General features: G+C 40.6%; 1 protein-coding gene across 1 annotated transcript in view; it reads left to right on the top strand.

Annotated features, from left to right (window-relative positions):
• mcu (mitochondrial calcium uniporter) overlaps window positions 1-16,120 on the top strand; it is a 37,420-nt gene that overhangs the window by 11,433 nt on the left and 9,867 nt on the right. The window contains exon 2 of the mRNA XM_083540501.1: window positions 6,490-6,600. Within this exon, the coding sequence (XP_083396627.1) occupies window positions 6,490-6,600 (111 nt within the window). The remainder of the gene's footprint in view (window positions 1-6,489; window positions 6,601-16,120) is intronic.

Here is a 16,120-nt window from a genome sequence, read left to right as displayed (position 1 = left end):
TAATTAAAACAGAATCCTGGCAGTCTGTACCCCCTCTTAGAACCCTGCATACCCAATGTCCAGGAATGGACTGCTGTAGTTCTGTGGTTTCAGCTGTAGCCATCAATCAAACTCCACTTCGCAAACTGAAGGGACACAGGAGAGCTGGAGAGACGGCGCGAGAGAAATGAGAGGTAAACGCGTACAGCGGCTCAGCGTCTCAAACTCCCTTTAATCAGGCAGTCCCGAGGGATTTCCCTCTCCCTGCTGAGAGAGGACGAGCGGGGGGGAGAGGGACGAGCTTTAAAAGCACGAGTAAACAAGAGTTTGAGAAGAAGATTTTCAGGCCCTGAAAGCAATCCACAGCAAGCTAATTGAGTGAGGCTGAAATTTTCCAGCACTTAGAAATCGTGTGTGTGTGAGGGTGAAAAGAGAGAGCAGAGAGGCCAGCTTGTCTTCTATCCACGGTGTGTGCGAAAAGAAAGCTTTTACAGTACATCTCTGACCTCACGCCTCCTCTCAGTCGCCATGGAGTTGCTGTGGAAACACCGCGACACAGAGGAAGTCCCTGCGCTTGCCTCGTTGTGAAGCCGACTCCGTGCGAAGACATTTCTCTCTCAAATTGCACCATAATTACCCATGTAGTTTGTACCAAAGCACCGGTCAACTACAGTTACTTACTCGCATCTAATTACACCAAAACAAAATGCTCAGTTTCGATGCACGCAGATCATCACGGACAGTTTTAATATATATATTTTTTTAATGTGTTAAATAATTCCCAATAGTCTATTCTCTTCATCCTATAGCGTTTCTCTCGGTGGCGCTGCCTCCAGTGGTGTCTGTTTATGCTACGGTTTCTATCCAATCAGATTTCTTCAGCCAATAAAATGCAATTTGCCCCCTCAAAGACCCCTTAGAAGTCGTCCAATAACGTTGGCATTTTAACAGCATTTAAGGCTCATTTCTTTAATTTTGTGATGTAGTTAGCGCTGGGATTTATTCCTCTCATTATCACTGCTACATGATCTCTGGGACGTTTGTAGCTAATGATTAATCTCTGATTATGCTCCTTGTCATTAATGCCTGTGACTGATTGATCTATCATCTGTGCTCGTTGGTGGCACCCAACCAAACCCGTGTTTTTGTTGGCGGAAATCCTCTCCTCCCTACGCCACATTAGTCAATCTAAAGCAAACAGCTCCGCGCTCCGTGCAGTTAGTCATAGTAACTGACTCGGGCTTTTCTCATTGTTCATGTCGTTCTCTCTACAAATATTTAACCTGCTCTGCAGCATTTTTTACAGTGTGCTCAGCCTCCTGCCTCAAAGGAGAGAGAGGTTTGTTTGTTCATTCATGCCATTTTGTTGTTTTACAAATGCAGCATGTTAAATACACAATTGGTACACCAGACATTTTCAGCTATATGAGTCCCAACATGTTCCAGCCTGACGATACCCCTGTGCACAAAGCTAGCTCTAAGAAGATATGCTTTACATGGGTTGGAGTGGAAGATCTCCTGCTGTAGAGCAGCTTTGGGATGGATGTGAATGCTGAACGCACCCCAGGCCTCCTCACCTCACCTACACCAGTACCGGACTTCACTAACCGCTTTGTAAATGAATGCGCACAAATCTCCACAAAATCTGTTGGAGTGTCTTCCCAGATGAGTGCAGCTTATTATATCAGCAAATAAAGTGTTGAATGGGGTTTTCAAAAAGTGGATAATAATCTTGTGCTCAGGTGTCCACAAACTTTTGTCCATATAGCGTATATTTCCACTGGAAGCGATTCCGGCGCTAATTTCATAATCATGTATCTAATAGGAGAAACATTTTTTTTTTTTTTTTTTTTTTTTTTTTTTTTTTTTTTTTTTATATCACTCACCTTTTTTTCCCCCAGCGATGTTCAATGTGGTAGTAATGAGACCAGTGTGGTAGTAATGAGACCAGTGTGTAGTGCAGCTAGTAAGCATTCTGAGTGTATGGAGAAAAGAAGTGGAGTAAAAAGGAGAGGTAGAAGTGTAGACACACGGAATATCAGGTGTTCAGCATGTGACCATGTAATCAGAACTCGGTCATGTTACACTGATTATGAGCCTGATGTGTGTCTGGGCACTGACTGCATTTCTCTATTGACTCCTCGTTCAAAATGTACACAAACCACCAATTTCAGTGATTTCAGCCGGAATCAGATACAGTACGAGTGGCTGTGTGTGTGTGTGTGGAAACGTTTAACTTGACACAGACTCACACAAAAATTAACACCTGCTCGCGATTTGTCACACGCCTGAAAGGGTCACAGACAGAAACAGATGGATGAAGAGACTCTTACAATGCGTTTCTTTTCATAAAGTCTATCTGTGGATTTACTGGTTTATTCCGGCCGATAGGAGCAGCAGGCATTCTTTAATTAAACTGCACCGAGAGCAGAGGGAATACTGCTGTATGTGACATACAGTCACACACCTTTCTTCCTTCTCTGTCTAAGTGTCTCTCATACAGCTTTTGTATTCTGAATGGAGAAGAGAAGAGTTGTCGTTCATCCCCGCTCACTTCGAATCTTCCCCGTTTGACAGACGAACTTTTGCCCTGACACCGACACCAAACGTGTCAATCTTTTTTAAAGTTTAGTTTTTGTATTCAAGTATGTGAGTGTTTGTGTGTTTTTTATCCTGAGTTCAAGAGGCTCTGATTTGGCACTGATGGATCACCACACATTAGCTGGCCGACACAAGACCTCTCTTACTTCACCACATCCTTGATCCACTCAAACGTTTCTGAACTTCTGCACAGTGTTAGTGCTACGGGGAAACCTTAGATACACTATTCAGCCAAAGGTTTGTAGACACATGCTTCTTTTTGAACATCCCATTCCACACTGATTCCCCTAGTCACCTCCACTCTTCTGAGATGTTGTTCCACTAGATTTTGTGGAGATTCATTTAGCCATAAGGGTGTTAGAAAGTTCAGGTACTGGTCTGGGGTACAGTCAGCTTTCGCATTCAGTCATGGAGCTGGATTTGTGCTCAATCTCCCAGTTCAATTCAAGGGAAAATGTCATGCTCCTTCATCCTAAAGGCATCCTATAGAATTGTGTACCTCCAAGTGTGTCGTAACAGTTTGAGTAGAAACCACATATAGCTGGAAAAGTCCGGTGTCCCAATACTTTTGTCCACGTTTCTAAAATTGCAGGTCTGCAGTGTTTATAAAAAACTAAAAAAAAACAAAAAAAAAATCCATACACACACACATCGCCTTACTGCCACTCTGTCTGCTTCTCATAGACGACAGCAGAGATCAGATCAAGTCTTCTCTTCTCTCCTTTTTTCTCGTTCCTCCTTCAGTTTTGGGAAACTTTTCAGTGTACTTGTGTGTACAGAATGCGTTTGTGCAGTAGGAAAGCACAAAAAACCCCATAAAGATGGATATTGAAAGTTTGAAGAGACAAACGAGACATGTTATGAAAAAGGGAAGAGGCCCGAGGGCAGCAAGTCAAACAACATTTCCATGGACCCCGGCTTTCATAATGAAGTTCTCCCAACCACAATGTGTGAAAGAAATCTTCTTCCTCTAATTTGTTCTGGTTTTGTTTTTTTGTTCTATGGTTGCGATTAAACCTCTTAAATCAAAACATTGTTCAGCTTTCACACTGGTGCACAAAAAACCACACACACACACTTGCATGTCCTGGTCTCTCTCTCACACACACACACACACACACACACACACACACACACACACACACACACACACACACACACACACCAGGCTGCGGTTTGTTTCTGTTGTAACTATATTTAGCAACGCAGCACATTAGCTCAGAAGTTTGTGATAAAGGGGATCTCATTACCAGCCTTTTAGCACAAACAGATCACTTATTAACTTTTATTCTGCTGGCGCTCAGGAGTGTGTTTCTGTTAGGAACAAGTGTCCTACTGAATCTTCTTACAGGGAAAAGCTGCATACATGGTTTGATTTTAAAATTTTTAAAGGGAAAAAAATGGAAATAGCACTGAAATGAAAGTGACCTTTTAGGTTTCAGGCAGTTAATTGCGTGCGTGTGTGTGTGTGTGCGTGTGTGTGCTCGTGCAGTTTTTTTTTTTTTTTTTTTTTTTTGGTAAACATGTGTGTGGGTGTTTGTACAACTTCCTAAAGTGCCCTCAATCAAATACACAAAGTGATCAACACCTTGCATCTCTTCAACAGCATTCATTATTAAAAAAAAATGTGACCTGTAGCAGCGATTAAGGAGTCCAAGCATTACGTCTTTTATTCTGAAAGGTATGGTTTCCTTAAACATCACAACTCGCTTTTCTTGATCCTTTGCATCATCGAACGTTAAATGCCAAAGCAACAAAGCATTGCTGAAATATATGCTCACTTCCTGTTTTAGCGTTTCAGCCATTCACTTTCTATTTAAACGGCTTTGAAAAAAGCTTTGATCACTTTCGTCTCATGAATCGGGTTTGAGGGTCAATCCAAAAGTGAAAATGTAACGATTATTTTTAAAATATTTAATAATGTTCTTTGTTGTTCAGGTCTAAAATGTCTGTTTTTTTCACCTCTGGTGCACTCGCATATGGCAGCTGTGAAGTTTGAAACCGAGGCTACATTTGTTGCTAAACCTTATGTTGACCTCCAGACGCATGTTGACTGGAAAATAGCAGTCGCTTAACCAGCAGGGAAAAAAGTGCCCTTTTGGTTTGTCATTTTAAACTGTAGGGAGCAGACGCTTTATTCACTCTGACAAGCTAATCAGCGGCAATAGACTGGGCTGTCCCTCTTGGGAGGAGAGATGGATTTAAAAGGAAATCGTAATCGAAATAACCCTTTAACAAACACGTGGCCGATGAAAGTCAACGGTCATAAATTGTCCAGCGCTTCTCTCAGGATTCTTCTGCTTCCACCTTTGCTGCTTACTACAGGGATGGATTGGGCAGTCCCTGAGCTTACGAGCTGTACATCTCTCACAAAACAGCGGGTCAACACCCCAAGCATGGCCACAGAGATAAGGCGTGAGAGCTGGTTGTACACCAGTAAACTCGCAGCGCATTAGTTGCTGCCGGCGCTCATTAGACTCGCGTGCCACATAGCTCTTGTGAGTGCGTTTAAGCATCATGAGAAAGCATGTTGAGCAAACCTCAAGCCATGACAAACAATAACTACTTCGATACCGGGCTAATTAGAGGCTGCTATCTGAGCCTTAGACACCCGCACACAGTTCTATATTATCCGCTTTATTGCCTCCACTGCCTCAACACACGTGTATGGAAATGTGCGCACGGGTACAGGGCTTGTAGACGCATCAGAGTCGGAGCGCATGTATCACCATTACTGTGAGCTTTAATAGATGCCTCGTACGTATGTACGTAAAAAATCACTGAAGTGACTTCACACACTTTGCTTTCTAGGGAAAATCTGCAAAACTCAATCGCACGCCTTTTATAGCTCGCACATGCCAATTATGACACTTTGTTTTGAGCAACTATAAAGTTGAATGATTATTACACATTTATAAACGTTTTTAAAATGTACTAAGATCTTGAAAACATTGCCGGCCGACTATAGGTCAATATAATTAGCATGCTTGTGTGCGTCAAAAGGTTTAGAACAGCGATGGTTTATCATTATTTTAATTAACTCTTGATCAGTTGTTGCATTGTTTTGCTTTAAAGATCATGTCCTCTAAATAAAGGCTTTAGATTAAAACCTAGTCCAATGATTTCGTCAAATATGTTCAACACTAGTTTAGAATAAGGAAAAAAAATTGCTGTTGCAATACTTGAGTCCATACAGTGTATACGACGGTTGGTAAATTGTACAGTAGACACACGGAAACATTGTGCCAAATGAACATGATGAAAGCTTGGAGTTACATCCTCGGTATACCGGTTGATGCGCTTTAATCTCAGGATTTCTCCACTCCCTCTGTCTGTTTCTCTGCGCTTTCCTCCTTCTTTCAGGGTTTTACAGAAGCTCAATGTTTCTGAGTCTCTTTTTGCCTCATCTGAACTCTTATTTCCACACTGTTTATAGAAAAAGACTTTTAGCATAATTAATTGAGAAGCAGTTTAATTGGCAGTAATGTCAGGCTCTGATGGGACACAGCTGGTGTGATTGCTATAGTTGGAGGAAACTGAGAAGATGGCGTTTTTTTTTTTTTTCTTTCTAGACGAAGTGCACCAGCAGAGCTCAGAGCTTACATTTTAACTTTTTTTTTACATGAAGTTCTACTGAAAACAAAGTCTGGCATTGCTAAAACAGTGCCATCATCATCTCAAAGTCGGCTCATCGGATTAGCACGATAGTGACACAATTATAACAGTCATATTTATTGTATAATGATGATACGGCGATTTAAAAAGAAAAAAAAGAAAACATTTCTCCGACCCAGTATTCGATACATAGTGTTAATTATTTGTGCCAATCATATTTTTTTTCTTATTTAAATCCAATGCTTTTGGGATCCCATCTCATCTGACGCTCTAATGTGCATTTCTGATTTGCAGGAGACTCTATCTGGAGTCTTTGTCCAGCAGAGTGTGAGAAGAGGACACAACCTGAGGTCCTCCGGCAGGGCGACACTCTTCAGCCAGCCCAGGGCCTACCTACCTCCTCAGGTTAGTGCGATCGGGTGAAGAAGAAAAAAAAATAAATAAATACCTTCTCAAACACTGTACAAACAAAAGTATTGGGACACCTGATTTTTCTACCCACATGTGGTTCATTTCTCAAACTGTTTCCACAAAGCTGGAGGCAAAACATTGTAGAATAGGATCACTTAAACTTGGAGACCCAAACCTGTTCCAGTATGACAAATTCAGCTTCATGAAGATGTGCTTTACATGTGTTGGAGTGGAAGATCTCCTGCTGTAGAGATCAAACCCTATTAATGTGAAGGATAAGTGCACCTCAGGGCTCTTCACCTTAACTACATCATTACCTGTTTTTACAAACACCTTTATCTCCACAAGCACACCCCAAAATTTTGTGCAATGTCCTCCTGGAAAGTGAAGGTTATTATAAAAGCAAATTGGGATTAAATATGGAATAGGATGTTTTTGAAAGAATCTTTTGCTCAGGTGTTTCACCAGTGTATCACGGATAAACCAAAGCCTTCCTGAAAGTGCTCAATTCGAGTTTTGAATTAAATGCATTTTTGTACCCCGTCGAAGTTAACGAGGTCAACCCAAGCACCTCGTTTATTATAGCAAAGGCGTGCATTAGGAACCGGTCACTTTGATAGATTGGATACTCAGCGTAGAAAAATTCACGTTTCCTCACTGACCTTGTAGCAGATCAGCATATTTTGACGTCTGGATGTGAAATGCGTCATTAGTGGTGCATTGATTTTATTAATTAAAAGGTAAACTAATTATTTTAATTAAGAGTTTTCAGTACCTACTGATACTAATTGGATGGTCATGAGTTCAAATCTCAGCCCCACCACATTTCCACCACTGCGGGGCCCTTGAGCAAGGCCCTTAATTCTCAACTGCTCAGTTGAAAGTCGCTCTGGATCCAGCAGTATTAAAAAAATGTGGTGGTGCTGGGATTTGAACTCATGACCTTTTTTGGACTTGGGTGCAATGCCTTAACCATGGAGACACCGCATGCTTTGAGTGCACGAGTTATTAGGGCTGTACAAAGTACACATAATGAAGTTTAATTAATCTCTAATGTCTAATCTCCAAATCTGATTTTAATCAGAGTTATTAAGTGTGTATGTGAATATGGCATTTTCCTGGTTTCCTCCTTCATTACCAACCCTGATAAGTAGGGCACGGCATCAATCACGCACAAATCATCACACATCGCCAGAGGCCATAGAAACGGGTTTGATTTCCTTCTCAGTGCAGATTGTTTGGCTGATGGAGGCTGCTGTAGCAGCTGCATTACGTCCAGAAGATAAGCTCAAGGTTAAGTGTGTGCATTTTTAATACAAAGGATTCCTCCACTCCAACACCCCACACCAACCACCCCACTGGATTCAGTAAATGTGTGGGCTATAATTTTTTATTTCTTTTTTGGTAGAAAAAACAGCCCTATTTTATCCAGTGCCATCTCGGAGTCACACATTAGCAAGGGCAAACGTGTGCTAAAGCAAATTCAATCTGAGTCGTTTATGAGCTACCTGAGAGAGAAGAGAAGAGATGATTAGATGGTGAGGAGCAGCGACATGACCGAACAACATTTGCTCTACATTTGTACTTTTTTTTTTTTTTTTTTTTTTTTTTTTTTTTTTTGCTACTGTCCATCCGAATTTTAAATACTTGTTCAAAAAAAGAAAAAAGCTCATTTTGGTCCATTTTTATGATTTGAGTTATTTCTTTTAGATTGAAGTAATGTCTGTTCAAATTCACTTATAATCAAAATGTATGTGTATTTATCTCTGATGAGGAAGTCTGGGGTGACTGTGGCAAGAAAAAACTCCCTTTAGATGGTGTGAGTAAGAAACCTTGAGAGAAACCAAATTCAAAAAGAGGAACCCATCATCATCTGTCTGACACCAAGAGTATGATTTAGAGATTGTTCGGAGATTTAGAAATATCTGATTGAGTAATGTCCTTTCTACAGTCTTGTACAGTCATTTGGAGTTGAAGAACTCAAAATAGGTCAACATCTGAGATCAGTATAGATTCAACACTAAATAATCCATGCCATGGCCTTTAAATGTTCAACGATGGAGTAATCGTACTTCGCATGAATCGTGATCAAATTCCCCAACCTAAAGGATCCAAGGTAGATCCTGGAACAGACTTTTCTAGAGCACACCTGGGTGCAAGAAAGCTGCTGTACCGTTGTTTGTTTTTTTATAAATTTTTTCTTGCTCTCTCAACACAACGGCGGAGATGTTTCGGGCTCGAGGACCCTGAACCTCGCTCCTGTCGTTTAATAACACTTCGTTATATCTGGCGTTCTCCTGCGTTAATTCGATTCTGTTTTTTCCCCCCGATCGGTATCCTCCCCTCCACATCGGATCGCATTAGTCGAGACAAGTGTCTCATTCAGCAGTTAATGTCTTGTGAGAATTCTGCACGAAACTGATTTCAGTATCTTCTTCCATACCGCTGTGGTTCCAAATGAATGTGTATTTCAGTAAGATTGTATCTCAGCCTTTCCTTTGCTTTCATTTATCTCCCTCTTTCCTGCACCCTCTCTCTCTCTCTCTCTCTCTCTCTCTCTCTTCTCTCTCTCTCACACTCCCTGTTCCCTGTCTCTTCCTCTCTACCCGCATTGCTGTAGTGAAGGGGCCAGATGTGTTATCGATCGCCAGGGTCTGCGGCTCTTCGTATGTTCTGCGCTGACAGGTTATCTCTCCCGTCAGGGCTCGACAGCGTTATCACACCTTTTTCTTTATCATGCGTGGAATCTTTTTTCCGATCGGAGAATTGCTACGTTACAGAGTAACATATAAGCAGCGTTGTTCTAACTCTCGGGGTTCTTCTCATCCTCTCGCTTTTACTTCAGACTTTTTATTTCCTCCCTCTAATTTCTCCTTTTTTTTCCCACTAAAATACAAATGACTAAACTACAGAACACATTCCTGGTCACCATCGTGGCAGTGGGAGTGTTTGTTATTCCACTGGTGAACCCCGTGACGCCTGGACGCCGTATACGGTGCAATCCTGAATCATCTTTGGCAGCTTTAGCGCATTTCGCTGCCTTATTTGAGCCGAGTTAAAGGGAGAGGCCATCACTTCTACTTTGTCCTTGGCAGAAGCTGCTACTTTAGCTGTATTATAATCCTCTTAAGTGTGAGAGAGAGAGAGAGAGAGAGAGAGAGAGAGAGAGAGAGAGAGAGAGAGAGAGAGAGAGAGAGAGAGAGAGAGAGAGAGAGAGAGAGAGAGAGAGAGAGAGAGAGAGAGAGAGAGAGAGAGAGAGAGCGTATACTCTACAGCACTGCAGAGTGACATTATACTCTCTAGTATTTGCTTCTCAGAGACTTATCAGGGTTTCCCCTGGTGTATTCCAGCCTCCTTCAAGCACTGAAATGACTTCATTGTAAATTTAAAGAAAAGAATTTAGAATCATTCTGTTTAAATAATTAAATTTGAATTATAAGTCTCTTCTGAAATCAACATAATGCACTCGCAGTTGTAATGTCATTGCAGTTTCAGTTGTAATGCTGGTGCAGTTGTAATGACGTTGCTGTAGTGACGCTATTACTGTTGCAGTTATAACGGTGTTGCTGTTGTAATCAAGTTGCAGTTGTAATAGTGTTGCAGTGGTAATTCGTTGTTGTTTAAATTTTTTTTGCAGTGGTATTACGTTGTTGTAATGGTTTTGCAGTAGTTATGGTGGTGATGTATTGGTGTTGGAGTGGTAATAGTGCTGCAGTGGTAATACGTTGTTGTTGTTGTTGTTTTTTAAAATGGTGTTGCAGTGGTAATACGTTGTTGTTGTTGTAATGGTGCTGCAGTGGTAATGGTGTCGTTGTATTGGTGTTGCAGTAGTAATGCGCTGCTGTTGTAATGCGTTGCAGCAGTAATGGTGTTGCATTAGAAATGCATTGGTGTTGTAATGGTGTTGCAGTGTTAATAATGCGGTGCTGCAACTGAGGCAGGTGAAATTGGGAACTGGTTTTCAGTAAACTCACTGTCCGCCTACATTAGCTTGCTTTTAATGCTTCAATCGGTAACGTCCATCACATTTCCTGTGGTATTTTCTATATCTGTTGAGTAAAAGGAATTCCACAAAGAAAATTGCAATGTGTGCAGCGGCATATTCTCCTACTTGATATGCTGTTCTACTCAATTAACTTATGACATGCAATAGTAGGATGCTGATTTCGGTGTTGGAAAATGATCACAGGGAAAACCCTGCAGCATGAACACCCCATTATTCTCCTGATGATTGAAGATCATTTAAAATCCGCAGTAGCAAAATGATTATTGGTAATGTAAATGTTCGTTGAGAATAGAGTGTAAGGTTTTTGGCCTTAAAGGATGACTCGGCTGTAATCAGAAGATTTTCTTCTGTATTGATGCCACACATCACCTGCTACTTCATGGATTATTTTTTACTATTAGAACAAGACCCTGTTGTTGTGTCTTTTTATAAATCCTCAACATCCTATGCCCATGAAACGCATTACAGCAGACGGGCTGTGAGTTTAAACCAAGGCTGCGTGAATGATGCCGGCAGGACAGACACGATGAGTGGATGAAGTAGTGTGGAGGAGAGGAGAATAAAAGATTAGCCAGGAGTGAACTGTCCCGCTATCTCGCCGCTCGCTTTAATGAGATCTTTAGCCGAGCGCAGTTACAAGCTCTTCCCCGTCTTCTATCCATCCTTTAACATTTTCTTCTCACAGTCAGCACACGACAAGGCACAGTGAAGATACGTCCTAACTTCCTGAAGGACCAATCTTGGGCTGTGTTCACATTACAAGCTTCAGTGCACCTGTCTGTATTTGATGGTTGCCATTCGTAGCTTTCTTGTCCTTAACACCTCTCTTTCTTTCTCATGCATTTGGTTTATTCCAGGTTCTCACGAATTGCCAAGATATGAAGTAGATCAAGAACTTTATCCTTCCGCTGCCATTTAAAAAAAAAAAAAGAGTAGCATTTTTCTAAAGGTCTTCCAGAGCCCTAGAGCAGAAATGATGATTAATTTAAGGGCATGGATGATGGATTTTATGGATGTCCATATCCATGCTGTCACTTGGAGAACCTAAAATGTTCTTTGAAACGAGAAGAGGGAGTCAACTGAAGGCACACTAATGCATCTGATACACAATGATGAGTAAATTGAACTAAATCAGATCTAATGCAAAAGAAAATATTGTGTGTGTGTGTGTGTGTGTGTGTGTGTGTGTGTGGAGCACAGATGATGGACAATCTCCATTTGGGCAGAGTTTCAGTCAAAGAGATAAACGGAGGATGCAGCTGATTGAATGAAGGCCATTTGCTCCTACTGGAAGTGAGCCTGGCTTGTGTGTCTTATCTGTAAGCTCAAAGACTACAGGGTTTTGGAACAGTGTTAAATAAAAATCCGCACCAACGGACATCTGCGAAAGCCGTCGTCTATTTAATTCAAGCGCATGAGATGTGCATTATACCCATTTCCATTGTAACAGTGAGAGGTTCGTTCCAGCCACATTCCTTGCTGTCAAAATGTTAAACCTGTAAAGAATATTGATTCACTCCTCTCTCTCTTTTTGTGGCTTAAAGAAGGATGGAAAGGACTATTCATCGCTCCACTTTAAAAAAAAAAAAAAAAAAAAAAAAAAAAAAAAGTGGGGAAATACCCTGACCTGCTTGTTTAACCAGAACATGCGCCCTGTTGTGCTTTCTTTCTTTCTTTTCTTTTTTCTTTCAATTAATCCTTCGCCTCCCAATTGTTCTCTCCACCCCTACTGTTTATTTCTGCTGCTGAAGCCAGGACTAAACTCGTCATTAATTAAGATCGCAAGGCTGAACGATCCCTCGTAGGCTAGGAAAGCGTATTATTATTATTATTATTATTATTATTATTATTATTATTATTAATCAGCAGTGGTCCAGCGTAAAGCTGTATTTGCTCTGCACATTTCCAACCAGAAATTCACAGATAAAAAAAAAAAAGATTTAATCTTATCTTTCCAATTATTGATTGTCTTATTTTCCTCCTACCTAGTGGCTCCATCCTCATCATTCTTCCACCCATATACCCTATAATCCCTCTTCTACACAAATGTCCAAACTGTCTCAATCACACCTCTCTCTCCTTGGCCACATCGACGACGCTGCACCCCAGGCCTCCTCACCCTCAACATCCGAAATGGGATGTTCAAGAAGTACATGCCAACCTTATGGGGAGGTGTCTATACATTTTTGCACAGTGTTTGTTATACTAACTTTTGCAACAACAAAACTGTTTGAGGAGTTGCAAACTGGATTTAGGTTTATAAGGATTAGTGTGCACCATTGTGGCTATCCCATTTTTCTTAAAGTAATTTGTGTGTGTGTCTGTGTGTGTGTCTGTCTGTGTGTGTCTGTCTGTGTGTGTGTGTCTGTGTGTGTGTGTCTGTGTGTGTGTGTGTGTGTGTGTGTGTGGGGGGGGGGGGGGCGCTAAATGTTTGTGTTTGGTGTTTGTGTTGTGGTTTAATCAATAATTTATGTGCTGCAGCAGCCATGTCAAGGGTCTTTTAGCTGATTGGTGTCAAGCTAAACAATAGGTGGAAAAGAGACCCATTATTTGGCTTTGTTTAGTCTTGTGATCAAGTAGATTAAGAAAGTCGAGGCAGAGAATAGTTTTCAAAGCATTAGCAAAAAAAGAGGGGGTTAGACTGCCGTAATCACCTTACCGATTGACGAATCGAGCCGTGTGTGTGTGTGTGTGTGTGTGGGTGTGTGTGTGTGTGTGTGTGGCTCCTGACCCATTGGTTTAGTATAAATAATTGATAAAATTATTAGTAAATAAATAGGTTCTGTATTTTCTTCAGCTTCAAAGAACAGGAATAACACACTATAAAACAGGTCATTTATTGGGAAACAGTTTATGAAGTGCGACTAAAGACTGAATAAATGTTACCATTCAGAAGTTTATTATTTTTTCCGAAGCGAGTCATTACTATAATAATACGACAGTTTTCAACAGTTAGAGATTCTCCTGTCTCTCGTATCGTTCAGATCTCAACATGACTTAACTGTGATTCTTCAACGTTGTGTACAGAGACCTTCTTCATTCAATTCAAATAAATGACTGCACCGCTACTCCCTCCATCCTCTTCCACTGCTCCATCCTCTCCCGCTGCTCCCTCCATCCTCTACCATTGCTTCCTCCCTCCATCCTCTCCCGCTGCTCCCTCCATCCTCTACCATTGCTTCTTCCCTCTATCCTCTTCTGCTGCTCCCTCCATCCTCTTCTGCTGCTCCCTCCATCCACTGCACTCGTCCATCCATCCACTACCACTGCTCCCTCTATCCTCTACTATTGGTCCTGTGATCTGTTCATCCTCTACCACTGCACCACTGATCCTGCCATCTCTCAGGGTACCATGAACACATGCTTTCATTCTTTTCACTGTTTTGGCCCGAGGCGGAGAAACAAACTTCCGTTTGATGTCTGAACACCTGAGTCACTAGCAGTCTTTATATGATGTCTAAAGACCAACCTCATCGAGCAGTACTTGGATAAGCACTTCTCAGAAATTCTTTTTATTTTTTCTTGTTTCAGACTTATGGTACTTATTCTGTGTCCTAATGAACCAGTATCAGAATGTATTTATTGATTTAAAGCACTTTTGTAAGTCGCGTCGACCAAATGCCCTAAACGTAAATGGGAATTTCAACTGAACACTGGATATTGCAGATTTGATAATTGGGTGTTGTGATTACCACCACTAGAGTTTCTTCCTTTATCTGTAAAGATAACTACGTGCATTGGATGAGTAACTAATCGGAAGAGCTAAATAAGATGTAGATTAGTCACAGTGAGCATCCCCAAAAGCATCAAACAAAAAAAAAACACAAATGGACTATACCAATCAAAAGAATGTCATATTTTTTAATTGCGGAGACATTCCTTATTTTCACCTCCATTTCATAGAATCTTTTTTTTTTCTTCTAACAAAAAACATTTTTTTAAGAAGTGATTCAGTGAATCCAGCTGCTATATAGTTTCCTCCAAACAGCAGGAAACAGCCTTTCAGAAAAAAAAAAATACTCCTCCCATGCTTTTTTTCTTCTTGTTTTATTGTTATGGTCATTATGTGACTTTAAAATATATAGCTAGTTAAGAAGCAGAGGAGCTCAATGCTAAATCTCTGCAGCTACCACTGCATCTCACACACACACACACACACACACACAGACGTATGCATAGAAACTAATGAAATGGATGCTAACAGATTGCTAATTTGTGACTTCAGTTCTGTGCCAAGTTTTTTACTTTGTCCGAACAAATCTACTTTCAGCATTGGCTGGTTTTTGGTTTAACCATATTTGGTCAAATTATTGTACACAGTGTATGTGTATATATATATATATATATATATATATATATATATATATATATATATATATATATATATATATATATACACACACACAGACACACACATGTCTGTGGTTGAAGACATCTCTACTGCACGATTCTATTTTATTCCACTCATGGGACAGATTTTGCACCACAAGTTGAGCTCCAGGGATTGCCGGACTATTGATTCGAGGGTCAATAAAGCACCTGCTAACGGTGTGTGTTTTATGTGTGTGTGTGTGTGTGTGTGTGTGTGTGTGTGTGTGTGTGTTGTTCTGAGAATTTCAATCACCCTCTCCTGACTCTTTAGGGCACCTGCATATAAAGGGGAAATTCATCTCTAGGCTGTAAATGGTTTTCTGAGTGAAATGGGCAAGTTTTTTCGAAGGTTCCAGCAGACTCGTGTGATTTAGGGTGATAAGGATGATGACGGCCATCAGGCTCAGGGCAGGTTCATTTATGAAGTGCGGCGGTGTGCACGAGCCTGCACGAGTGTGCGCAAGCGTGTATGCGTGACGATATTAGTCTAAAAAAATTATAATTCTGTTTAGGAGATAAATAGCAGGTCATAGCGTTAGAATGACATTGAGGGTGAAAGCTTTTGTGAAAAACTGGGACCATGTCAAATAATGTGAGATGCTGCAAGAGCTCAACCCGGAGATAATCTGTTAATTAATTGATGGAATTTTCATATTATGCTAATTACATCTCTCTCTCTCTCTCTCTCTCTCTCTCTCTCTCTCTCTCTCTCTCTCTTTATGCAAATGTACATTTATTATTAGTGAAACCAATCTCAACATAGAGCATGAAGACAAAATATTCTTGTAAATGTTTGAAAGTGATTATGGTGTTTTAAATTATGTAAATCATCAAACATAACTTTTTTTTCTTTTTTGCTGTGTTTCCAACCGGACGGTTAATGAGGTGATACCTGAGAAACTCTACCTCTCAACTTTCATACAGATTAAACAATCAGAGGCTATTTGTTTTCAATATTGGTTTATACGTTTTGAAGCTGTCTATACATATATTTGTCTGTGAGGCAAGTATTTACTGATATTTAGTTTTTGTTTGTCTGTAAAGAGAGATGACAGAGAGCACCCCCTGTCCGTTTTCAAAATCATAATAATGGCATCTTTCCCCAGTATTTAGGAGTCTTAAATATAAAATAAAATA

This window comes from Silurus aristotelis (assembly GCF_946808225.1).
Source record: "Silurus aristotelis genome assembly, chromosome: 4".
Classification (NCBI taxonomy): Eukaryota; Metazoa; Chordata; class Actinopteri; order Siluriformes; family Siluridae; genus Silurus; species Silurus aristotelis.
This window is presented reverse-complemented; position numbering and strand designations above follow the sequence as displayed.